Raw genomic sequence first — 27,833 nt, forward strand, 5'->3', positions numbered from 1 at the left:
TAAATTGAGGATTTAATTTCATCTAATATAAAGCATGAGGTTTGATTTGACTAAATTTGCAGAATAGAGGAGTCATGATTGATTTTTATTGTTGAACCTATCTTTTCCTTTTAATTAAAGAGGTGTTTGAGAGTGTTTTTTTCTCAGAAATATATTAAAATAATATTTTTTTAATTTTTTTAAAATTACTATATCAAAGCGATTTGAAAACATAGAAACAAAATTAATTTTAAATAAAAAAATTTAATTTTTTAAAAAACATGATTTCAACCCCGTTTCAAAAATCTCCATGAATTTCATGCAAAAATGATGAACTCAAAGTACAAAACAGTATTAAGTAGATTGCAATACGTGAATGTTCTAGGGTGGTCATTTGATCATGAACATACAAAACTAAAGCTCAAGAAATCTTCCAGGTGAATTAGCTAATTTTAGAAGCGATAGCCTGATGATCGATATTAATTACTAGGTGAACAAATCTGGTCCTACTTGTACACCAACAAAGTAGATAACAGTTGATCATGCATGTTCTTGTAATTCTGATTCCCAATGAAGAACTTGGTGCTGATAATTATCCCCTCTTTAATCTCTATCCCAACAAGAACTTTAGAAAAGGATACAAGTAAAATCATAAATATATGGTCAGATGTCTTAATTAGTACGTAACATAGAGAAAACGACACTGAATGTTGTTTGCTAATTAACATCAAGTCATTCAAATTAATATGAAAGGTTCCTTTCCGACTTCACATTATTTCAATTCTCTATCACAAGTCTTACTCTAATTATGTTCCTATAGTATATTTCAACCTCTTAATCATCAACAAAACCCAACGCCCATGCCATAATTTACCAATCTCGCCCCCTTCCTTTCCATTAAAGCTTCCCTCCTTACCTGCAATATCCAAAGTCCACAACATCAATTGATCACCTTACCATGCTTCTATATTACATTTTCTCTATCCTCTTTCTCCACTACAAGACACCATGCTCTGCCGCTAGGCCAACACCTACATTAACCACCACGCCGGCAGCAGAAGTTGTAACGGTCAAAGATCCCAACTACACATGGCAGAATTTTGGGAGCTTCCTCGATGCGGGCAAAGGCAGTCATGTCAATGGAATGTCGGAGCTCAAAAGATACTTCCATCATTTTGGCTATCTCCCATCACAAGATTTGAAGAGCATAACAGATATATTCGATGACCGGTTCGAAACAGCGATTGTTCGATATCAAGCTAAACTCGGCCTTCAAACTACTGGTAAGCTCGATCTCGATACGCTAAATCAAATCATGGCACCAAGGTGTGGCGTGCCTGATGATACAATGTTTCACAAATTGCACGCATCTAGACATTACTTTTATTTTCCTGGAAAACCTCGGTGGACGCGTTCCATACCAATGACTTTGACGTACTCGTTTTCTAAAGAGAATTTGATCAACGTCTCTTTGAGTTTGTCAGATATCGAAGAAGTGTTTAAAGGTGCTTTTGCAAAATGGGGTTCAGTTATACCAGTGAGTTTTGTGGAGACAGATGATTATGCTTTCGCCGATATTAAAATAGGGTTTTATAGTGGAGATCATGGCGATGGAGAACCATTCGATGGGGTTTTAGGAGTTTTGGCTCATTCATTCTCACCTGAAAGCGGGAGATTTCATCTTGATGCAAGGGAAACATGGGCCATTGATTTTGATTTGGAGAAGTCAAAGGTCGCTGTTCATTTGGAATCAGTGGCTGTCCATGAGATTGGTCATCTGTTAGGATTGGGCCACTCTTCTGATGAAAAGGCTGTCATGTACCCTAGTTTGAAACCTAGAAAAAAGAAGTTGGATTTGAGCGTTGATGATATACAAGGAGTGCAAGCTCTTTATGGATCCAACCCTAATTTCACACTTGGGTCCTTGTTAGAGTCCGATATCTCAACAAATGAGGCTGCTGATTTAATTAGAATCAGATTATCTCAGTGGTGGGTCACTCTGATTATGGCACTGATGCTAAGTTTTGCATGATTTTTATTGTCATGATCATCATCATTATATGTACTGGTAGGAGCATTATAGTCCTTTCACACACAACATTAACACAATATATACATACATTAGCTTTCAACTATTCTTTGGGACCATACACAGTGCCTTGATTGCAGATACATTTGATGTAATACTAACGAACAAATTGCTTTCTGCGTATGCACAGCTTGTATCTTTCATGTTTTATTTTTGTCAGAAATTTTAAATATTAATACATGAGTTTAAGACTGGTAATTGTACAAGAAATTTCTCCTTTTTGCTCATTTAGAAGCTTATGAGAATAGTTGTATCCAGCTTATGGAATTTCTTTATGCCAGAAAAAAATCGATCCACCATTATTAATTTATCATGATATCAAATGATTTTATCAGCTAAACTAACTTGCTAGTGCCCCTTATTGTACTAGGAATATATGCATTCGTGCAGAATTGGAAAAGGAAAGTTGGGTACACTCTCAGACAATAAGCCATTTGTTTGTATATATTGTAAGGAATCAACTGGCTCAAGGCTATAATTGATTAGATGCAATTTAATCTGTCCAATCATATCAATATATCTGTTTCAATTGATCCCCACCTAAACAAATTCGCTTTTTTTTTTTTTAAAAAAATACAATACATTAGTTTCATCAAGTTTGGTACTTGGATAACAACCCCATTGTAAGAGAGTTGGAAGCATAGTAATGAAAATCGGCCTCTTTAAGGGCTGTGTATTATTGATTTAGCGGGCTTATTTGAGTTAAATAAAATGATATTAATTCAATTTTTTAAGTTAAAATCTAGTTTTAAAAAAAATTATAAAAAAATCAACCCGAGTTAAGGACAAATTGATCATGTCCTACATTGAATCAAAAGGCTAGTTTGAATTTAATAAATGTGATAAAAAGTAGAGATTAAAAATATCTGAAAATAATATAAATAATATCTTGGAGTCTTATAAAACAGTTTAAACTTTTAAATTAAAATGGTTCTTTAATATAATATCAGAGTCTTGATTATTAAACGGTCACGAGTAAATGATATCTTAGAGTTTTATAGAACAGTTTAAACTTTTAAATTAAGATTGTTATTTGACATAATATTAGACTTTTAATTACTAAACGGTCACGAGTTCGAATCTCACCACCCATATTCCCTCTTCTAATTAAAATCAATCAATAGTACAAGATGATGTGAGTTTAATTGTGGGTGATGCAAATTTCAAACCTAAAATAGTTTCATTTGAGAGAATGTATTCGAACTTAATATTTATTATATTAAAATATTAAAAACAATTTAAAATACCTTACCCCGTCTCAGATTAATGTTGATTTAGCATTCATGGTCTCTTTTAGTAAATTTCTCATTAACTTTAAAATTTTTTAACTTATTAATAAATCATTTTTGTTATGCCAACTAAACCCACAAATAATGAAATAAAGAAAGCCATCCTGAAAAAGCAAAAGCTAGCAAACGTCTCCTTCAAGTTGTCGAAATGATGATTGGATCACCAAACTAGCGACTGACTGTTCAATTCCACCATCCGTATGGTAACAAACCATAATTCATATTGGATTTTTCTAATATTTATATTATTAATTAACATATAATTAATATATATGGGGCACCATGACTCTCCAAAGTATCAGATACATAAGTCAATGTCAAAGTCAGACATGAGTCATTCTCAAAATAAAGATAAAAAAATGGTCAGAGATGAGTCTTCACCAGACATTAATTATCCAATTAATTTTGTGTATGTGATCAAAATGGGCGGCCTTGACTTGGAGGTCATGCCGGCCATTAGCTTCAGAAATGAGCTCCGAAGTACTGTAGCATATTCGCACACCACGAAGAAGAAGAAGAAGAAGAAGCAGCAGCAGCAGCTATATGTATATATATTGATAATACAAAAATATTATTTAGGAAAAATTTTGAGATCACAATCTTAGAACAAAATATCTATAACTTGAAATTAACCATGCATGTTTATATTCTTAAAACTATGAGATAAAATCCTTTATTTAATTTCTAATCTAAAATCCAAAAATTTAATTAATATGGAATGAAAAACAAGATATCTATCAAATCTTCAGCTTAAAGTGAAAGTACTCGTCATGGCATCTTATCATCTAATTGGATAATTCTCACACTTAACTTCAATATTCGTGATATGATATATTGAAAAATAACCCTACAATAACTTTAAATGATCAGTACAGTGATTAAGAAAATTTATTATTTTTCTAATTTTTTGAAATCAGAATTTAGGATAAATAGAAAATTTTTATTATCCTAAATGCATCACGTATATAAAAGAGATTTACTCTCGCATAAATTGAGTTAAAAACACCCGTGAACATTAATTGAGCAAAAAATAAAAAATAAAAACAAAGAACAGAAATCTCTCATGTCAGAAACAAGTCCTCATTAAATTTATCATTTAAAAAAAAAAAAAAACACAAATTGTCAAACTTTATGCCCAACCTGATGCTGCCCCATATATGTCATTTCATTTCGAGTTACATACATAAAAGCATCACATGCTTCTTCACTGGATTCCCAGCATTCTTTTTGGGCAAACGGCCCCTAACTTTCTATGTTCTTTTATGCGAAACACATACATCAAGCTGCCATGGTGAGAGGCTCTCTACAGAGAGGACTCCAACTCTTTATCATCTCGTGAACTGTGTAACCTAGGTGCCATTCTCTCCCACGACAAATGCACATGCACGTACACTTCATCATATTTTATTTTTTCAGGGATTATTTTCTAAATAACTATATTTTAATTAATACATTTGATTATTATAAACAAAAAATTTATCTATACTCTGTTTTATTAAAAAAATCATAACAACAGCCACAATAACAAAAAGGAAAAAACTTTAGTATCAAAATAAAAACACATAAAATTGATTTATTTAAAATAATCTTAATACATATTTGACATGATCATTGAAAATCATACAAACTCGTCATTTTATAACCCTTTCAGCCCAAACATACTTTTATTAAAATATCTATATTAAATCAAATATCCTCTCCATAATCATAAAATTCATAGAAATGTTTTCTCTTTCATGATTCTTTCTTTCTAAAATCTAAATCAATCGAAACCTAAATGAAAGAGCAAGAAGCAGCAATTAACCCACTCAATACCCACTAATCTGCCTTTAGCGGTACCATGTTGTTAATGACAGAAAAACAATAATTTAGCAGAGGTTGACAAAGGCATGTAGCTATGACAATGGCTGTGATCTTGTCTAATTTCATATCGGAAAAAGGATCATCTTTTCCCAACACTTCGTCAGTATAATTGAGTGGACACTACTAGTAAATGGCGGATGCTGAGAGTTGACATTTCTACGCTAATGGAATCCATGTGTTGGTAGAAGAGAAGATCCATGTGTCCTCGGCAGCAAATTTTTAATCCAGAATCACTTCAAGTCAGGAGCCACGAACATGTTTGTGGCTAATTTATTAGTCCAACAAGTGAACGGATGACGATAACCGACATTTTGATTACATCGTGACTGAAGATATGTAGTAGTACCCCACATCCTGCGATGCCTGGCTGCACTACGGTTCGGATTTTTCTTATGCAACTAAAGGGGATTGTTTCTATTGGATTCAAGAGATCATTAATTTCATAATTACGAAAAGAAGATGGAAGTGAAAAGTTTAATCGTAGCAATTTCAACCATTTCCTGCAAGACAAACAAGCAATCATATGCAGAATCATCATAGAAGATTTTGTGAAGAAATTCTTCCTACAATTATTGTATGTTTTCATCGATCACCATTCCACAATCCACGGAAAACCACCCGAGAAGGATATGCTAGTTACCTGTTGCAAGCATTGTCGACATACACAAATGATAACAAAAAGAACTGATATTTTTTAGAATAAAAACTACACTTCATTTTGTCATACCCAAATATTTTTTATGCTATTTTTGCAGGAATATTTGGTGTTTTTAAATTAATTGTATCCACATTTTTTTTTGAGCTATAAGTACCTCGTCTCAGGGTTGGCAATACTTGACATCTACTGATTTTCTCCCCCATGTTCCCATGAATTTAATGGTTGATTTTGATTCATGATCTCATGATCTTAGTGTTTTGAGAAGCAATCTCAGTCATGCCCCATGTTCAGCAGCTATGTCCCCATGATTTGTACATCCATTTTTCCCAAGATGTCATGATCATAACTGTCATAACTACCCACCACACTACTGTAATTATAACCCATAATCTGTTTATCTAAATGCTAGCCCTTTACTGACATTCTAGCTATGTTTTTGTTACCTTAAAAAGTCCATCATCCTAGTCCAGTTTCATGCCAAGTCAAGAACCTATGACTCACACAAAACCAATACATACGTTGTTTGCCAAATTCACCATTACCCAATATAGGTTGCCACTATCCTTTGATGTCGAATTTTAGGTAACATGCATTTGTTAGCGCATCCTCATGCTTATAACTCCAACAGACTACCCTCATTAGAAGAGTCTGATATCCTCATCGGAATAAAGGTGAGGTATTCTTGTACTTTTTCTTTGAATTGCCATAAATCCGTGTTTTTTTCTCACAAAACCTCCAAGTTTTTCTCTCATTTGACTAAAAACTCAGTTATTTGATTCTTTCTATGCTGGCCAAGTTGACGATGATCTATGATCTTGACAATACCATTGTTAAACTATTTGTGAATCGTTGAAGGAGATCTTTATGACATTCTTCATTTTAGATCCTCTTGATCTTCATGGAAAGGTCTTAAATAGATTACATGAAAAGTTGGATGAAGCTTTAGTTGTTCTAGAAATTTCAATCTATAGGCAATAACCCTTATTTTTTCCATGATTTTGAAAGGTCCATTATATCTTGGCATCAACCCTTGATGTTTTGACTTTTCCAAAATTTTCTTCCTAATTTATTGAGTTAATTTGAGCAACACCTTGTCGCTTTTATTGGATTTCAGCAGTCTTTGTTTCTGGTTAGCATACTTCAACATCATTTTTCTAGCTTTACATACACAAGCTATCTTGGACTTGCTTAAACAATTCTTGTCTTTCCATCACAAACCTATATGCACTTAGACTTTTACCACCTGATTTTTGCACAACAATCTTGGTAGAAGTTTGGGGTTGTGTCCCAAAACCAATTTAAATGGGCTTACTTCCATTGCCAAGGGCTTGTAAAGATTATTGCAAAACTGTGCACTATCCAACAATTCCAACCAATTTTGTTGCATTGTTGTCATGTAGAATCTCAAATATTCCTCAAGAAAAGCATTTATCATTTCAAGCTGCCCATCGGTTTGTGGATGGTTGGCAGTGAAAAACTTCAGTCTTGTCCTCATCATGTTAAACAACACTCTCCAGAATCTGCCCGTGAATCGCATATTATGACCATTTACAATATTAGAAGCCACTCCAAAATACTTTACCACATTTCGATAGAATAACCCAACGATAATCTCATCTATACACATTATCAGGGCAGCCATAAATACTGCATACTTGATGAATCTATCTACGATATCATTACCATGTTTATGCCATCCACCTTCAGAAACCTAATAATAAAGTCTATCAAAACTGACACCTAAGGCTTATCTCGAATCGATAGCGGTTGTAACAAGCCTGCCTCTCATTGTCATAAGGTCTTGTCTTGCTGACACATTAGACAAGTCTTGATGTAAAGTTATACGTCTCCATACATCTTTGGCTAATAATAAGTATGGAACAAAAAAACATGCATCCTTTCTCTACCTGGAAGTCCGGCCTACTACGGGTTATGAGTCTTCGTTATCAAATACTTTTGCAGCTCTCCTTTTGGCACAAAGATCAAACCATTTTTTTCATAGATTAGCTTCTTATATTGTCCCTTCTTATACAAGATCAATTAGCTTCTTGTACGCTGCATCTTCCCCCAACAGCTTGACGAAGTCGATCTAACGTATCTAACTCCACCTAGATAATAGTAAAAATGGTAGCAGTTACTTCATGTATGCTGAGTGCATCCGCAACTTGATTATACCTCCCTGGTTTATGCTTTCATACAAAGTCATATTCGGCCAAGAATTCTTGACACCAAGCTTGCCACTGCGACAACTTTTTTATATCTTGAAGAAGGTGATAACAATGTTGTCGGTTTTAATAATGAATCTCGATCCCAATTGGTATACTCTCTATACACCAAGGCAGTGCATTGTTGTCGTCATTTCTTTCTTATGGATCGAGTATTTTTGTTCAACATCATTGAACTTCTGACTCTCAAAAGCAATCGGATGTCCCTCTTGTACCAACACTCCCCCAATAGCCCTATTCGAAGCATCGATATGCACTTTGAATGGCCTATTAAAATCAGATAGCCCTAAGACTAGAGCTAATGTTACCGTTGTCTTCAACTTCTCAAAGGTTTGATAGTAATCAATTGACTATTTTCATCTCTGATTATTCTTCAGAGGATCTGAAAGAGGAACTATTTTCTTGCTATAGCCCTCAATGAATCATCTGTAATAGTTTATAAGCCCAAAAAAAAATCTTAACTCCGGGACTGTCTTTGGTACAGACCATTCAACAATGACTTGAATCTTCCATGGATCCATCTTCACACGTCCCTCCCCAATTAAGTGGCCTAGGAACATAATATCAGACTTTGTAAACTCATATTTTTCTCTCTTTACAAATAATTCATGTTCCTTCAATCTATTCAAGACTTTCAAAAGATGAATTGCATGATTTTTCATCCTTTTACTATAGATTACAATATCGTCTAAATAAACAACAACAAAGTTGTCTAGGAAGTCATACAAGACATCATTCATAAGATTATAAAATATTGCTAAAGCATTTGTTAAACCAAACAACATAACCAAGAATTCGCATGTACAATACCTCATTACACACGTCGTTTTGTGCTCATCCTCTTCAACAATTCTGACTTACCAACACCAAGATCGCAACTCTTGCTTTGTAAAGATAGAAGCTACACAATTTGTCCAATAAGTCTTGAATTAAAGGAATAAGATATTTATTTTTAATTACCACTTTGTTTAGTGTTTAATTGTCCATACACATGCGAAGACTTTCATCCACTTTTTTTTAATCAAAACCGGAGCACTGTTAAGAGCCTTCGAAGGATGGACAGATCTAAAATCAATTAACTTTCCCAACTGTTTCCTCAACAATTTATAAGTGACATTTGGTGGGGAGGATGAGATGATGGCTTGGCACCAACTCAATGCGATGATCTATAGCCCTCCTTGTGAGAGTTTCTTCAGCAGCTGAGGCAATATCACATCCTCAAATTGTTGTAGCACATTAGCAATGTCTTCGGCAATTCATTACAGCAATTTGCTTTCTCATCCACTACTGTCACAAGAATCCCTACCTTTTTACAATGTCTTTTCAATGACAATGGCCGAGATTAGGCTTTTTCCACCTTTAGTGGCATTTGTCATTGGGATATTGCAATATGGGACAAAACATGGGCAACCCACACTTGTAATCATAACTCCATTCAGATATGGAATCAAAACAATCTTGGTTTTTCTCAAGAAATCAAGATAAAAAATGATATCATAATCATCTAAATTCATAACCAACACATCTTGCTTACCTCTCCATCGATCCAACACAATCAGCACATTATATGACATATTTGTAATCTTCTGTGCCTTAGAATTGACTGCCTTCATGAAGGTGTAGCTACTGCTTAATCCCAGATCAAAATATTTCACCAATCAGTTAGCCATAAATGTGTAGGTCGCACATCATAGGAGTGTTTGTTACTGTCCATTTTAGAATGGTAATAGTTTCTTCGACAACTTTCGATCGTTCACTCCATTTTATTGCCTGAGATGTACAAACTTTCAATCATTTCAATGCTTTCCATAGCTTTATTTAATCGATTATTGATAGAGTATTTTTCCCCTTTTTTCTCTTTCCTTATCAAAGTCTCAAGACGCATCAATTGTTCCTAAATAGCTTACATGAATTTGGGTTGCACGATCTTAGAACCAATCACACTCTTATATTTTTTTATGAACAAGCAACCAAGGGTTTGAATTTTAGAACCTCCATTATTGTACTAAAATTATTTTCTCCGATGATATGTATATATTAAAAATTAACACTATGGACCAAAATACAGTTTATTATGAATTAAAATAATAAAATTACCATTTAACATACTACAAGATAGACATGTAGTTGGAAACAAGTTATGGTATTTGATACAAATGATGATATTGTCATAAAAGACTCCACAAAATATCATCTACAAAAATATTTAAATTTCCAGGAAAGGAATCACATTCCTACATAAAATTCTCCTTTTCATGGTGGTATTGGAGAACATTAGATTCTTGAAATTAATTTGATAGTTTTCTATCTTTTCACCGTTTCTTGATTTGTGCATGTACGTAGTCTGGTTATTGTTCCAATATTATCGGCTGTGATCGATGGGACAATTAAATTTGATAGTTTTATGAAAACCAAACGCTAGAATTCTTAGATTCTATTAAGAAAAAAGCCACGATTAGGATTCCTTATTATTATTTTTTAAATCTTCCCGTATACCAAGCACCAAGAGTTTAATTATTGGATTTGATTCACAGCCATGGTATTCGATTTATACACATCCATTACAATATAAGAATTAATTGATGCAGTTAGCTAGTACTCATCTGTTAATTAGCTATTTAAATACATTTAAATACAAAAAAAAATCCCATTTAAAACCCGAAATCTAGCATAAAGCTTGGCTAAGGTTAACACGCAATACACAACAACTTCATGTCTTCAAGAGATACTTTACAAGACAGAATTTTCTATAAAGAGATGCTTTTTCTATTGAAGATTTTCTTTGGGGTGGTGGGCGCTTTGGAAGAGAAAGAACGGAGATTTTGTTAAAGGAATAATGTGGGAGAAAGAGGGGTCGTGAATGCTTGTGTGCGTGTTCTTTTTTTAGGCCGAGAAGTGTAATATTGCAAACTATAAAAGGATATAATATGCTGACATATACATATGATGGAGCCTACATGACATAACTTCACTAGGTAAATAAAATTAAAACTACATGGAAAAAATATTTGAGTGTACATTACTTTGGAAAAGAAAGTTTTCTCAGCTAAAACGTGAATATTATAGCTAAGAGACTTAGAATGTGTTTAGAAGCGTGTTCGCAGTTACGATTTAATAATGTATTTATTGTGATTTATTTATTATTAGATTGTGATAAAAAGAAATCAGAAAAAATATTATTTTATACGTTAATATTTTCAGGAGTTCAAACTACATTCTATAAATAAAAAGGAAATTAATGTAGGTAAGTTTAAATCATTAAATGGTTTTTAACAAGTGTTTCAAGGACCTCTATGTTAACCGGACTCATTGAATTATACTCCTAAGTCCACACTCTTACTTTATTAGGAGTTTGGAGAAATACGAATTAATCTCACATGTTGATTCACTGCTGGGAAACATGGAATGGTGGAAAGTGTATTGGTGTATACCATAAATTTTAGATCAGCTTATTAATTACTCAACGGCAGTCATTAATTAACAAGAGGCAAATTTCAGGAAAAAAAAGCCTGGTATATATTATGATCTGATGGCATCGTTTGGAGTATGTGATTTGCTAGAAATATGCAACCAACCTTGTTCTAGGAACATGTATTAATCTCACAGCAAAGACGTTTTCAAGGAAAGTGCAACCAACCTTGTTCTAGGAACATGTATTAATCTTGCTTTGAGATATCTTTTTTCATACCAACCACCAAGTACAGGGTTATAAATTATGTATATATCTACTGCTGCTAAAAAGTTTTGATAAAAAATAAGTTAAGATATTAATTATTAGAATGCTGAGTTGACAAAATAAACTAAAATATGCGGTTCCTTTTGATAAAATCTATGCTTGGGAACATGTATCTCGTGTTCTTGTCAAAACAATTGCAAGTTTTCCTGGTGCAGAATAGACGAAGGTACGTACGTATGGGAGTTAAACCATGTGACTCTCGATGATAGTTTGGAATTGAAGAAAAAGGTGGACAGATATATTGGGTCATGATGGGATATTTACAGCAAGATTCCTTCGTCTTCAAACGAGGTCACATGGTCAGACAAGCTAGCCTTATGGAGAAGAAAGAAGAGGAGATGATAGGAGGAAAATTGAGGAGATTAGCAAGTGGATGGAATATAATTGACGCAGCGTATGGCGAAGATTACGTTAACAGGCTGCATGAGTTACCTAGCACAATCACACTGAAACGGAGGAAATATTGATAAGAAGGAGAGAATATATACAAGCAAATATATAGAAATTAAACAAGTGTAAGAGAGGAGAAGAAAGGGAAAGAAATTTGGTAGATAAAGGTCATGGATCCATTCTCAATTAATTAAAGATTACCAGTGTGAAGGAGGCCTTGGTGGTTTGTCATAAATAGCCAAAACAGATACTGTAGAGAAAACCTATCGGTTTGTGTACTTTAATTTGGAGATAATTCACACAACTACGGGTCAACACAGTACAAGCTTGCAAAGAAATATCAACAGTTCAGGACTTGAATGAAAGGCATAGATCCTGGCCACAACAGCTATCTTTTCCCTTTTCTCTTGTGCCCGTATTGTATGAACTTCTTTTCCTCAGAAAGCATTAAATATTCATTTATTTTCACAACCATGAACTGTATTTTTTTCCCCTCAGAGCTATGTTTCTTCTTCTTCTCCTCCTTCTCCTCCTTCTTCTTCTGTTTTTTTTTCCCCGCTTAAAGCTTACTTTGGCCAACAATAATAGAGGGCCTAGCTATTAAAGGCCTTCAATGAATCTGTAAAAGCTTGCAGGGTGTAGGTACTGTGAAATATGAATTATTTGGCCTAAAAGGAATACATCCGAATGCATTGAATACTCCTTAAGAGACTCAACAAAGCAAATGAGGAGGAGGTGCAACTCCTCCCAATAGCAGTACTGCAGCTATGACAGAGACAAACCCTACAGAAAAACTCTCCGATATCACCAAAACCCCCAACCAGCCAGCTAGATCACTCACAGAATACACCCATCAGTAAATATTTCTTTAACAATTGACACCAACAAGTTATCCAATAATACCCTCATGCTTATGCATCAACTTTAATTAGTTGTATAATTTATACGTATTAAGAAATATAGCTGATTACATTTATCAAATTAAACAAATAAAGATCACTATCACCGGAGGAATTGTAAAAAAAAAAAAAAAAAAGATGAAGAAAACGAGATTAAGAACTTGAGCCATCGATGATTCGAGAAAGTTTTACATTATTTTATTAACAGCTTACAGAAAACATAGCACAAATTAACCAAAACTCGTGATGAAAAAAAAAACACTTAAAAAAGCTGAACAACTTACAATTAATTAGCTTTCTTCCACTCTATCAACGCACAAAACCAAAGAAGTACTTTCGGAACAGCCCTGTGGACACTCCTTTTCTTTTAACACATGACATCCTTGAGAAGCTTGTACCTGCGTGTAGTAGGCCTTGGAGAAGGAATCCCACTTGGGTTCTTTCCCTTTTGATCACTACTAGTAGTGCTATTCTCTTCGCGATCATGTTGCTTGATTTTATGATCACCTGAATACTCTGATCGTTTTGTGACTAGTGTTCCGCTATCATGTTCAGCTCCTGATTTCTTTGAAGAGTTTCCATGTCTTGCATTTCTCTCTTCACTTTGACACCAATCACACTGTTCAATTGGCTCTGAAAATTCGCCGTAGTAATTGCTACAATACCTATATTTTAAGAGAGAAGAAAAAATCAAAATTTCAACGTATGATCATATGATGAGATGGTAAGTATGCCCATGATTATGATGATTAGGTGGTAGTATTGGTAGTTGGTGCTTGGTGGGTGTGGCGTGGAAATCCATTTTTCTTTTTCCAATTTACAGTAGGATAGGAAAGATAACTTAACCTCAGTGATTAAACCCAGGAAGAACAACCCAGTACTTTAAAACCGAAGAAAACTTGCCTGGGGAAATCTATCTTTGGGTGAAAAAGAGATTAATATTCCAGTTATGGGCAGCTATCAAACTAAGCTGATGGTGATGATGATGATGCAAAGATTGAGATATGTTTCCATAAATGGACATGTATGATCATATATAATTGTGATGAGGAGCTAGGTAGCTAGAAAAGGGAAGAAAAGAAAGAAAGCATTACAAGTGTTGAAAACGGTTGCGACATTTGTTGCAACGGAAGAGTTTGTCAGGGAAACCAACGTCGCCGCACATGCAACATACTGTTTGAATATCAACCATTTGATCAAAGCTTAGCTTAATTCGATAAAACTGAAAATATAAAGAGAACCCCAGAGAAAAAAATGAGAGATTGTGAACTAGAAGAAGAAGAAGAACACGTTACACGTATATAAACAGAAAGAAGGAGGGAGAGAGAGGAGGGGGGGCAAGAACACTGGGTTTTGAGGCGGTGTGGGAATCCCACAGAAGGAAAATAATTGATAAATAATTATAGAAGAGAGATCAAAGAAAAGAAATATATACACAGGTAGACCACAGGTTGCTTGCAGTCGTTTTCAGTTAGGAGAAAGAGAGTGAGAGAGAGAGATGTGAACCTTAAATTTTAAGATGGGAAAATGACAATTGTGCCCCCTACTGAATTTGCTTGCTTTAATTTCATTTCTTACCTTAATTCTTTTTTCCTGTCTTCTGTTTGGTTCTGGTTCATGCTTCTGCCTTTTATCTTTAGCGGTTATAATTTGTACCACGCGCTTTCCCACATGGTCACGGTGTTATCAGACCTGGACGATTCTCGATTCAAGATTTGATTTTAAAAGGTTTCAAGGTGTTTTGATGTATAATAATAATTTTTTTTTAAAGTATTTTTTATTTATAAAATATATTAAAATAATATTTTTTATTTTTTTAAAAAAAAAAATTTATATAACACATCAAAATAATTTAAAAATAAAAAAAATTAATTTTAAATAAAAAAAATCAAATCTCTAAAAAACTTGACTTCAATTGCATTCTTAAATAATCTATCAGTAAAAGTTGGTCTAATTAAATTTTAAAAATTTGCTAGTTAATCCGTAACTTTGTGGATTCGATTAAAATTCAATTTGATTTTTTAATATTTTTAATAAATAATATTATTTAATTTTTTTTTAAAAAAATTCAAATTAATTTAATTAACTCAAATTAAATCAGGCAACCCATAACCACAAGCCGAGATTAATAATTTTGCATGATATTTACTCCTTATTGATTTTTATGATTTTTAAGTGCTTCTTAAATCAATTTTACACGATTTATTTTATCTAGCCCGAGTAATTAAACTATTAATTTTCACCTAAAAAAGGTTATATCTATTTGAGAGGCATTTAAAATTCAATTATGTTTACTAACAACCATCCGATTTTCCAATATTGAAATGGTTATTTACAGTATTTTTTTATCTATTAGATGTATTCTTATAATTATTTTTGTTACAAGAAATATTCAAATTCAAGTGTACAGAAAATTGTAGCCCCGAGTAAACAAGATAATCAAGGATAAGAAGAAAAACTATTTTTGTTTACATGCTTTATTTAAAAAAAGAAAAAAAAATATTATTATAGAATAGTCTGAAAGAAGTAGAGTGGATACACGTGCCATCCAGGGAGAGTGGATTTGTGTTTCTCAGGAGGTAAAAATGGAAGGGAGAGAAGTCTTAGAAAAAAAAAAAAGATAATTGGTCAACGTCGTACTGTTGTAGTATGTAACAAAGGATGGGATATAGTTGTCATTATATCAAATACCTTTAAACGAGAAGTCTATAACTCCATAGCCATCATCATAAAACAATAGAAAAGGCTGCCCAAATACTTTTGTTACTATGCTTCGCACCTGCATGATGCACGCTTCAATTGTTGAAGTTTTATGCTGAGGTAGCATCCTAAGTATTTTAAAAATATATTTAATTTTAAAAAAATAAAATTATTAATTTTTTAGTATTTTTATGATTTTGATATATTAATTTTAGAAAAATATAAAAAAATTATTAAAATATATTTTCAAATAAAAATATTTTTCAAAAACAATATGCCTCGTAAATATTCCAAACAGATATTTATTATTTAGTAATGTTGGGTACTATGTCTAATCTTGTTATTAAGATTGAAAAACAAAGTTATTAAATACTTATTTAATTTAAACCTCAAGCTATAAATTAGTTAAGTTGAACAAGTCAATCAAAATAAATTATTATATATTTTAAAAGAATCTAAAAATGAAACTCGGCGGAGAGGGGGATCGTCACAGCTATTGAAGCCGAGAAAAGGTGAGATTACAAGCATCCAAACTCTCGAAGAGGCTGCCCACCTGTGCTAAAAAAAATTCAACGAGTCTTCTACATATTTAATGGTCAAGATTAAGTAGGAGACAGGACTACCGTGTGATAGAGAACACCGTAGTTAGTGAAAGCTGATAAGCATCACGCACGTGGGGCATGGCTCTTTCCATCACAGATGAGAGAGGACGATCTGGTGCCCCCCAATTAATAACTTAATTAATTGGATTTCTTAACCAGCTCTGCAAAGAAATTAGTAGTTACTTAATTGATAAGTATTTTGATGGCATGGCTTGAATTATAGACTTTTCTATCTCAGAATCACTGAATTGAATTAAATTAAATTAATGTAAATTTGTAAATCCAAAGTTGTTCAAATTAGCATTAGTGGGAGCCATGAATTAAAAGATTAATTTTGGTGCCCATATTAATTTATATTGTTTGTGCTCAATTAGCATAAGTGGGAAGATTAAATTAGTAGATACTTTGAGCAGAGATGATCATACTTAGTCAACTCTAAACATTAATTAATTATATCTTTATTTAATTATGAGTATCTTGAAAGAGTAGTGTACTAATTAACTTCACCAAAAGTTTCTCTTACTGAATTTATTGAATCCATAAGATAGTGAATGAGAATTTTTTAGAAATTAAATTTAAATAAATTATTATCATGTAAAATTAGGTTGATAATGTGAAATCTTAATTAATTTTTTCTATATTATATAGGAGGTCAAGCTCATCTTATTCTCCCTAGCTCGTCTTCAATCTTCACGTAGAGAGCTTGGTTATTATTTAAAAACAAAAAATAAAAAGATAATAAAATAAAAATGTATTTAATCGAAGAGAAAGAGATATAAAATAAAATTTATCTATTTATTTATTTTTAAAATAAAAAATATATATAGGAGAGGCATGCCCCGTAGCTCCATCTCCATCATCGATCACCGTCTTTTTTATTTTATTATTATTATAACATATAAATTAAAAAATATTTAAATGATGAAAATACTTGTACATATTAAACCCCATCACATTCTCTTTAACGTCTTTTTGGCATTCAAAGCCTTTTTATAAATAGATTATGCCTTTACTCCTCCCTTTTGATAGCACTTAAGAGCATGTAGCTAGCGAATGCCGCCTTTATTAAAATTTTAATGTCGTGAAAGAGAAGCGATCATGGTTATGAAACCATGGCCACCAGCTGACGGAGAATGAAGTTGAAAGATATCCAACTTCACGTGTCATGTATGCTTTTGTGTAGCCATGGTTGTAGCCATGCTTACTCTCTTTTATTGAACAATTGTAGTTTGTCTTCATTTCTCTTTATGGCCAGTCTTTTTCTGAGAAATTGTCAAATCCTTGTAACTTTTAGTCTTCATCGAAACGGCTATCTCCTGTCTAGTTGATCAAATGCTAAAGGAATTCCCTGATATATTGCTTTTTGTTTAATCGTATTGATGAGCATCCAATAAGTTGCCATCCTCGCTCATGTGTTGCCTAGCCTAGCATAGCTAGCTAGGCTTGGGTTGGAAAATACATACCATATATATATATATATACACTTTGGTAGCTAGGCTAGAATTATCGTTCTTCTAGAAAAAGAAATTAAAAGCCTGATAAATTTGGCAAAAGAGAGATTTTTCCAAACACTCAATTTTAACATTTCATTGCTAGTTACACCCAAAATATTTTAAAGTTTCTCAGATGAGGCTAAGATCAATTATGATTATAATTATAAATAAAAATCTCATTTCAAACAGGGGTTTGTCTTATTTTAGTCTTATTAGAGGTGCACGGCACGCTATTGCATGAACACTAATATTTTCTTCACGTCATTAATTAATACATATTTATAAATTGTTTTTAATTTGACCCTCCGGCCCAAACCCAATATTCTGACTTTATCCCTGGATATTAGAATCTAATTATATATTTTGTATATTAATTAACACTTCACTTTCTTTTTTTTGTTCATAATCCAGTCAAATATGTATACATATCAAATAACTATCTCAATTAAAAAAATATAAGTTCATAGGTAAAAATCCAGAAATAATGATTTTATATTAACTTCTTAATATACTCTCTTACGTAAAAGTTATTTCTCCTTAAACTTCCACTTCTCTTTAAACTGCATATTCTAATACTAGCGTGCGTAGCTTGTAAATTAATCTTGATATATATCAGATTTATTTCAATTAAAAAACTCATATATGTTGTTAAATAAAAGCTCAAAAATTATTTTATGTGAACTCAATAACAACAGTACCTAACGAAACTTAAACTCTTACAAATGTAAATTTTACCTAGGCATCAAGATATTGAAAGGAAAAAAACGTGGTGACAAGTTGGGTAGATCGAAGAGGATCAGATTTATTATTTGATTATTTGTTAGCCAGTAAAGGCATTGCATCAGGTTCTGTAGATGCGAGGAGGACATTGATGAAAATGGGCAGATGCAAGTGGGGCCGATCGATGGACACTGATGGTGCGATTGTGATGGAGGCTGAAAAAAGGCTTAGCTAGGTGGATTTGGCAAAGCTAACATCTGCTTTTAATTAGCGGTTAGGAGGGAGATTATTGGCGATTGATGACAAAAAAAATTAATTGTTGTTTACATTTCATAGCCAAAGCTAATTAACACGGTTATCATTGTTAACTATAATTGTTTTCATCCCTACGAGCTGTACAACCTCCCTAAGTTTTGCAACTTGCCATCATCAAGGCAATCACGTATATCTATTCGTCTACAATTATAAGAAAACCATTCATAATCATAGGAAAAGAATGAATTATATATATAATGGAAGAATTATTGAAGCACTTCAAGAGGGCAACCCAGAAGGTAGAAGACATGGATAGGGAACATACACCAACCATGCATGCTGCAGGCAAAACAGACCAGTACTGGCGTCTGGCGCAGGGATCTTCATCAAAAAAGAAAAGGAACAAGAGGATAAACTACTGCCAATAATATTGCTCATACTCTTTTCTGGATTCTTGGTTCGACTCATTGTTTTCTGGCCTCTCGTTCTGTTGCGTGGCAACTGATGAGGCGCCTTCTCAAGTTGCTGGTCCCTGCTAAGAGTGTTCTTTTCTTCTTTCTTTTCATGTCGTCTTCTTTTGTGGCCCTCTTGTTGGCTTTGTTTTGTTCTCGCCAAGAGGGCTTGGCACTTTGGTGCTGTTTTTCAATTATATATAACTTAATTATTGGCATATATGCTATATATTGAAAGCAGGTTCTTAATTACCCATCTTTGCCCCCGATCGAAAGATACAGCACTTTTCCTTTTTCAGTAACTAGTTTCATGTGGCATATTTATCATGACGAGGAAATATACAGCTCAGGCACCCCGACCTTGATCGAGACAAGCAGGATTATATTCTATCTACCCCTCCCCAGAATCATAAAAAGATAATATAGAGTATATATGCATTTGCTTGAGCCACACCTGCCTATAGATTTAGGGTGTATCTAGGATTATAATAGAATTGTGGTAACGATAGTGGTTTAAAGTGTTTTTTATTTAGAAATGCATTAAAATAAAATTATTTTATTTTTTTAAAATTATTTTTGATATCAGCACATCAAAATGATCTGAAAATACAAAAAAAAATCATTTTAAACAAACACACACACACACACATATATATATATATAAACAAAAAAAAAATCTATACTACGAAAGATATACGAAAATAATCTTGTTAAAAAACTATCTCAACCCAATAGTTTAAGTTGTTAGGTGAGGTCCCAAGATATGATTTATATTATTCTCTAACACATCCCCTCAAGTGAAAGTCTTTCGGGTTTGAAACTTGCACAGGTCCACATTACCTTATGCTTAATTTTTATCAAATAAATAGGGGTGGTGAGATTCGAACTCGTGACCACTTGGTTATCAAGGCTCTGATACCATATTAAAAAAAATTAAGCTGTTAGATAAGATTTCAAGATATAATTTATATTATTTTTTAACAAATCCAACGACAGAACTGCTAAAGCCGTTAGTTAGTATAGAGAGTCGCGGACATTCATATCGGAAGTCACTGGGATTTTCGGACTTTACTCAAAAACACAGTCATCAAGCTAATATATGTGTTAATTATTACATATTATCTAGTAACAGTACAGTAAAAGAGGGCAATAAAAATTGAAAATAGTTAGTATATGATAGAAATTGGATGGACTAAGTACTTTATGTTCTCATTAGTATTTTAAAATCTTAGATTCTTATCCCATATTCTAATTAACGTACCTACATGTGTATCTTCAAACGTTTAAAGTCTTAATTTTTTATCTATCGGAATTTGTTAATATTTCTAATTTAATTTAACAAGTACGGAATTATGCAAGGTTAAGAACTTGATAATTAGAATCTATCCAATTTCTACATATGTCTGCCTTGTATGTTTCTGGCAACACAGTTACTTATATGATAAATCAAGATTTTATCAGTGTGTGTATAAAAAAAATATCAAATCAAGAAAAAACATACAAATATATTTTTTTTTATATTTTCGGGTGCATTAGATTAGCATGCGTCAACACCAAACACGCCCCGGTTAAGGCGCGCTATAGGTCTAACGCTTGGCAGACCCAGGTCTTATTAGGACTGGCGCTGGCTAGACCCAAGTGTTGTTGGGTGTGTGACCACCGCTAAACCCAAATGATATTTTAGAGATATAAACTCTGAAAATATATATGCTAAAAAGTTGAAAATAAAAAGACTGTGAACCTGGAGCTTGAAGAATTCATAGGTAATTTATAGCTTATAAATCTTGTCTTTTTATGGAGATGAGGGGTTAGAGTGTAATTTTATCCTGATAGTATTAATGAGGGTTAATATGATCTTGGATGATTTTTATACACGTGAAGGTGTAGAGAGAGTAGGATTCATAATCTAGCTTAGTTCATAGCGTTGAGCTCTTCCCTAAGAATAATCCCTTGAGGTTGGGCTCTTTCTCTATGTTTGGCTCAAGGTATTGAACTCTTTCATCTTCTATTAGATTGAGCTTATAAGATTTGACTATTTTCTAAGCTGAGCCCATGAGGTATGAGCTCTTCTTTAAGGTTGAGCCCATAAAATTGAGCTCTTTTTTAGGTTGAGCGCATGAGAATTGAACTTTTCTTTTAAGTTGAGTCCATAATATTGAACTCTTTCCTAGACTAAGCTTATAGGATTGGATTCTGATAGGAGTTGAACTCTTCTCCTAGACCATGCTTATAGGTTTTTTAAATTTTCGAGAGGTTTTTAGACCCGTTATATTTGAATTCATTAGTTTTCATCCAGTTTTTTTAAAATAAAATATGTTAAACTGCCTAAATTATTGATCAAAATACAAATGGCCCATAAAATAAAATATTCAATACAAATTAGGTTCTTCTAGTAAATGAGTTAGGGTGCCAATAGAAACATACAAAGTTGAAGGCCTTTAGCATATTTTTTACATCTTCCTTCGATGCATACGCAGTGAGGACGTCATGTATGGGGCTCCATACATAGTAGACAGTTATCAACTTCCACAGCTCAAGCACAGGTGCGATTAGAAAACGAATTCACAGGTGACAAAAGCATAATGCATATGTGAGCTACCATATCTAAACCTGTGCATCTCCTTTTCTTTTCTTTTTTGAACAGAAAAGATATCACACGTCATCAGATAAACCCAAGTTCGAAAGTATAAATACAAAGCATTATATAAATGGAGAAAAATATTAAATAAAAAATATATACAAAGTTAATTTTGAAATGGTGTTTAAAAGTCAAGTCCGTATACAGTAAATTTTGCATAAAAAAGTAAGAGACGGTAGGACGAACTCTATAGTCTATGGAATTGGTGAGCTGATCGGATCTCAAATATCATACGAGATCTTAAGAGATAATAAGTTTGTGAGACGAGATTTTTTTATCATTTTTTTAGCTTTATAAACTAGTTATTTAACATGTAGCTAGTATGCCGTCGATCAAATCATTTTTTTCTAACAAAAAAAATATAAAAATGGCAGCCCCCAGCTGAAACTCTTAGAGAAGTTTATAGCTAGAGAGGGGGGGGGGACTTCACACTTCAAACTGTTTATTTTTTGTATTATCTTGCTTGGCCTTTTCATGTTTTAAAGATTATCGTATATCCTGTATAAATTAATTAATAAATATGCCTTTAAAACCCACATTAAAAAGTAATTATAACTTCGATAATATTAAATTTTCTCATATCATCCGTGAATATCCTTCAAACGAAAAGTACAAGGCATAATTAATGAGAGTAGTGGTATACCATTATTTCTCTTATCCTTAGTGGTATGCCAATTCTCTTATTATTATTATTATTATTTTATTTTATTTTATAAGCAGGAGAAAGCATGATAACGCCTGGGGATAGGCGTACAAGAAAACCAAAACAATCTGCAGATACCCACAGAAGACATAAGCAGACTTAGAACCAGAAAACACAACATCACAAGGAAAACAAAATCAAAAAACCATGCCATTACTTCTTCAATGCTTGAAACTCCACACCGGTAGCAACATGAAAGACCGTAGAAGTATCTTCCACAGACAGCATCAATGGATCGATTAATTCCAGCAAGAAAATATACATAACAATCGAAGTCATGCCATGAAGTCATAATTTCTAGTCACATCTTGTTTTGCAAGACCATCAGTCATATGATTTATTTCACATAGGATATGAGTGAAAGACACAGATCCCAAGTAAGAAGAGAAACTAGCTGCAATTGATGAAGTCGCCATGGTTTATAATTAGATTGTTTATTGATCATCCTAATTCTGATATCTTTTTTATGGTTTGAACATAAAGCCTCCCTCGATTCTTAATGGCTATAACAAAACACCCTCTTGGAAATGGAACAACTAGTTCTTGACGTGTGCTTAATATCATAGGAAGACAAACGCTTTAATTATATAGATTAAGAACCACCAAAAGACAAAAAGGTTGATGTAAATCGAATAGAAAATCTAATGGGGCCAAATAAGTTACATGCTTGAAACGACCGCCACAATTATCTTTTAATAAACCGTTTAATCTTGTCTTATTATAATGACAAGCAATGCAAGAAGATTTATTCTAAAGATTCTGCTTTCGGTAGCTTTCATAAAATTAGGTTTGAGCATTGGTTTCTTTTTCTTCAATCATGGAGTAATTTCAATAAGGGGTCGATCCATTGGACTTTCTATATATTAAAAAGAAAAGGGAAAGAAAAGAAAAGAAAAGAAAAGAAAAGACAAGCCAGAATTTACTATCCTTGAATTGAAGCGGCGGGACCATATATTGGTCTCTGAATGGCGCCAGAGTCGTCCCAACAATAAGCTGACGAAACAAGTCACGCATATGCAAAAGATCACATAGGTGCCAAGAACTTAGATGGCCATGCGTTAAATGTGTTCTCGTTTCCATTTTTTTATGAAAGAAACAACTTGTTACAAGAAAATGGATGCCAAGGAACAGAAGATCAAGGTTATACAACGATTGGCTAAAAAGAGCAGCTTAATAGTCATGAAAAAGCAAATGAACAGGTAGGATCCGAGTCACCAGCTAACATTTTGTCCCCGTGTTTTGATTTATGAGAGGCTAGCTATATCACCAAGTCTATTTTTTGACGATAAATTTTCAGTTAAAACTTGAAACTATGATAAAGGATCTACTAAACTGTGGAGCAAGGTAACTATATATAAAAGGCTGACCAAACAGAAACAAGGATGAAGAAGCAGAAGAGGTCAAAGCTGATATAGGGATTAAAGATTTATAAGCCGTCGCTGTTTGTCTGGCCCCCTGCATCAGATGATGGGGTAATTAGACTCATTGTCAAGATCTTAGCGCCTTTAACTTGTACTATATTGGAATGGATTCGTGCCTTTTTTTTATACCAATTATAACTTGAAATCCATTGTATAACTTCGAAGTTTTCACTGACTAAGAAGTTAATATTTTTTTTTTCTGAGCATATAGGATTATATATTTTGACATAGATACCATCAGTGAAATGCTACATGGGCACGACTCCATCGAATCGAAGCCATGTGAGCAGGGAGACAGGCACTAGCTAGGGGCACTAAGTTTAATTGACTATGAAATAGAAATAGGTTTTGAGGTCGCCATGTCCTCAAAATACAAGCACTTGCTGGCAACTTAACATGAGGGCAATTAATCTCTCGGCAGAAGGACACCATGCATGTGTACTAAACAATAGAACACGGCAACCACACGGCAAGGGTGTCCTTAAAGAAAAACACAAACCCCACCACTCCTTTAATCTCTCCTCCCTCACTCCCCATAACCATGGATCAGCGGGACCACCAAAGATCTGCACCAGAATTCCACAAATGTTTCTCTCTAGCCTCTGCTGTCCTATCTCCACTCACATATATATATTTATCACATCTGTAACTTCAGAGAGCCCTCTACCGTTCAAGTTACGATTCATGTCGTTCCAAACATCTAAACGAGGCAGAAGGTACTGTAAAACGAAATGCTACTAATGGATTTAACAAGTTACTAGAAAGCACTGTTCTGAAACCAGCCCACGTAGGTCATCCCGGTGGCCTGGTTTAACAAGTTCCAGACCACGAATCACTTAAGTCACTTAAAAAACAAGTCATTTTAGTTAAAAATAAAATAATACGATATTCTGTTATTTTGGACACACAGGAGTATGATCTTAACTATGCTAGAAAGCACATAAGAAAGTTCCTTTTTTATTATTTTTCTTGAGAACTCGGATCCATTTTTTTATACAGTATAGATAAGTCTCAGACAATCATAGCTAACTTAATAAGATTATCATTCTTATTTGAAACAGAACTCATGAACTTAATTGATAGCTCATAGAAATGGAAGAGAGCGATTTTTGCACATTTCATCAGAAATAGGATTTTAACTGTGATTTTACTAGTTATTATCCCATCTCCAACCAATAAGTCAAACCTAAGCAGAAAAGCCATATCCCAGATTTTTTGTCTTGTTCAAATGATGAATCATTACCTTAAAACTGTAGTGTCTAACAAGGACGGACTGCACTTTAATGCATGAATAATATTTTCATGACATAAATTATTTTGCATTTCCATTCTTCGAATTAAATGATGATCGACGAAATCAAATTAAGAAATGAATTGCAATGAAGAAAAATCGTGGAGTAGGGTTTTTTTTAATTTTAAAAAAATCCCAGGTCTTGAAGTTAATAATGAAAGGAAGGAACTGCCTCAGTTTTTAATTGAAAATCAGACTTATGGTACAGGCAATGTCATGATCATGGCACAAATCAAATGACTTCTATAAAGACCCCATGAGGCCAGATTGAAAAGAACAAATCAATGGAAGTTCAGAAATCCAGAAAAGCTATTTTACAGCTGCCTATATGACAATAGCTTGATAGCAACAATTTACCAGTTTTTTAAGAAAAAAACATCAATTAAGATACAGTTGTCATGCATCAATAATTTTGAAGGTATCCTTGCATGGTTTATTGTTTCAAGATAGAGAAATAAGGTTTTTTTAATAGCGGTAACTAAGATTCATTATTCAATCTCAAGTGTCATCTTAACCTTTATATACATGTGTCATACGTGGTAAATGAATTTCAAATATAGTTATCGAAGGAGTTACTTGGAATATTTTAGGATGAATTATTTTTTAGAATCCCCTACATCATTTATGGTGAATTCAATGACCTCCACTTCAAGAACACGTAGGCTTTTTCTTGGACAAATCTTTCTCTAGGAAAATATCAACTCTTCTAGAATAAATGTTTGCACAAAGTCCCCTGTGGGTGTGCCGAAGATCAAGTCAGTACCATGTATTTTTATGTAGCAAAAGACATTAATGAAAGTATTAATGAGTTTTTATGAAGATAGAGAAGAGGAAGGGGAATTAAGAAGATGTAGAATTAAGGAAGAAGAAGCAGAGAATGTGTTTTTGTCTCAGAGTATAAGGTTTCGAACCCCTTTCTGTATATTTCACTCCTCTTTTATATTACCTGGCTTGACCTACTTCATACAACGTAGGAGGGATAGAGATGTAATCTCATAATAGTAAAATAATATTATTCTATTGCTTGTACCATCATATCTAATTAATATAAGCATAGGTTGTTTGTTCATATTTAATAGGATGTGATGGGTATCATAATTACTAACCCAAACCTAGAGTATGAGAGGCTCAATGTGGAGATATATTTTAGCCATGCACTCAACCTGAGGAGCGTTAGGTTCAATATTCACACACTTTTCCAGTATGAGTTGGGTTCAGCTTGTGACTGTATTCGAGAATGGTCGGGGACGAACGCGTCATAGCCCAACGTGGAGTTGGGTGCTGTTGGGTCCCTAACCCAACAGGGTCCTGGGCGCCGACGCATGCATGACCCAATGTGGAGTTGGGTTGGGCACCAAAAAAGACATAGCCTCATTTTGGGTTGTGACTTCGTGCGATGGCTTTTTAAATGGACTTGGTTTATAGAAATCATGACCCATCAGTTATTAAACCTGATATGGGATCAACTCGATACAACACTTGAAATACAGGTTAGTATGTTGATCATATCAATTAAAAAAATTAAAAATAAATCAAAACAATGTGTTATGTTATGTGATAGTTCATTGAATCAATTAGATTAAACTAAATCAATCATAGATTAGATTTTTTTTTATATCTAGTCAGCACGGGGTTTAATAAGAACTTTACTTTCGATCATAATTATTATTCAAAGGAAAAAGCCTGGTGCAGTTGTGATTACACGTGTCTTGCCAATATCTGCGCAGCTCACATCATCTAAGATCCATCATGCAACGGGCCGTAAATAGATACAATCGGGGGCTGCCTTGAGCAGTCACTCTTTAGGTAGTGACTAATGGGAGGTGTAAATGACCATGTTTCTTAGCTAAAATGTTCAAACAAGTTGGTTTGTTTACATGGAAAGGAAAACCTTAACGTGACTTAGTCGAGTATGGTTACTAATTTTATTTTTTTTCTTAATCTTTGAATTTGAGAGTGAGTTTTCAATGATTCCAACCACTTAAAAAATTAATTTAAATATCAATATATAAGTTTTATCCGATGAGAAGGTTTCAATGATGATTGTTTCAAACCTTAATATTTCTTGAAAAAAATATCAAAATCGAGAAAGAAAGATATTAACTACTTTGATTTTATATTTTTTGACCATGTTTTGAGTTTTTTAGGTTTATAAATTGATTTTTTAGTGTTTATTAGGTTTTTGTAGGTAAAAATGGGTTTTAAAGTGAGGTTTTAAAGAAAAAAATTGTAATAGCCAAAATTTAAGTTGATATATGACGTGTGCGTATGTTTTTTTTTAAAAAAACAAATGGTTTTGTTTAAATAAAAGAAGGGCGAATTAGTAATTGCTCATATATCCAAGCGGTTAAAGTGATAAACTTCAAGTGTGTTCGTCTCCCCAAGTATGGTTGAATCTTGATGTCCATGTTTGCCCAATTTTCTTTCTTT

The 27,833-nt window shown here is 33.3% G+C and overlaps 2 protein-coding genes across 4 annotated transcripts; one reads left to right on the forward strand and one right to left on the reverse strand.

Annotated features, from left to right (window-relative positions):
- The first annotated feature begins 831 nt into the window (after positions 1-831).
- LOC18105165 (metalloendoproteinase 4-MMP) lies at positions 832-2,278 on the forward strand. The gene has a single exon (XM_006375197.3). The coding sequence runs from the start codon at positions 938-940 to the stop codon at positions 2,009-2,011; it is 1,074 nt and encodes a 357-aa protein (XP_006375259.1). The 5' UTR covers positions 832-937; the 3' UTR covers positions 2,012-2,278.
- Positions 2,279-12,045: 9,767 nt separating this feature from the next.
- Positions 12,046-14,532, reverse strand: LOC18105166 (uncharacterized). 3 transcript variants are annotated; one of them, XR_002977679.2, is made up of 3 exons: positions 14,223-14,532; positions 13,413-13,793; positions 12,046-12,285 (listed from the first exon to the last, which is right to left on the reverse strand). XR_002977679.2 is itself a non-coding variant. In XM_006375198.3 (2 exons), the coding sequence occupies exons 1-2, from the start codon at positions 14,318-14,320 to the stop codon at positions 13,496-13,498; spliced, it is 396 nt and encodes a 131-aa protein (XP_006375260.1). In that variant the 5' UTR covers positions 14,321-14,532; the 3' UTR covers positions 13,282-13,495. The 3 variants fall into 3 exon arrangements, 1 of the variants encoding a protein (XP_006375260.1); XR_002977678.2 differs by lacking the exon at positions 12,046-12,285 and adding an exon at positions 12,383-13,057; XM_006375198.3 differs by lacking the exon at positions 12,046-12,285 and having other exon boundaries at positions 13,282-13,793.
- Positions 14,533-27,833: the final 13,301 nt, after the last annotated feature.

This window comes from Populus trichocarpa, chromosome 14 (genome assembly GCF_000002775.5).
Source record: "Populus trichocarpa isolate Nisqually-1 chromosome 14, P.trichocarpa_v4.1, whole genome shotgun sequence".
NCBI classification, from domain to species: domain Eukaryota; kingdom Viridiplantae; phylum Streptophyta; class Magnoliopsida; order Malpighiales; family Salicaceae; genus Populus; species Populus trichocarpa.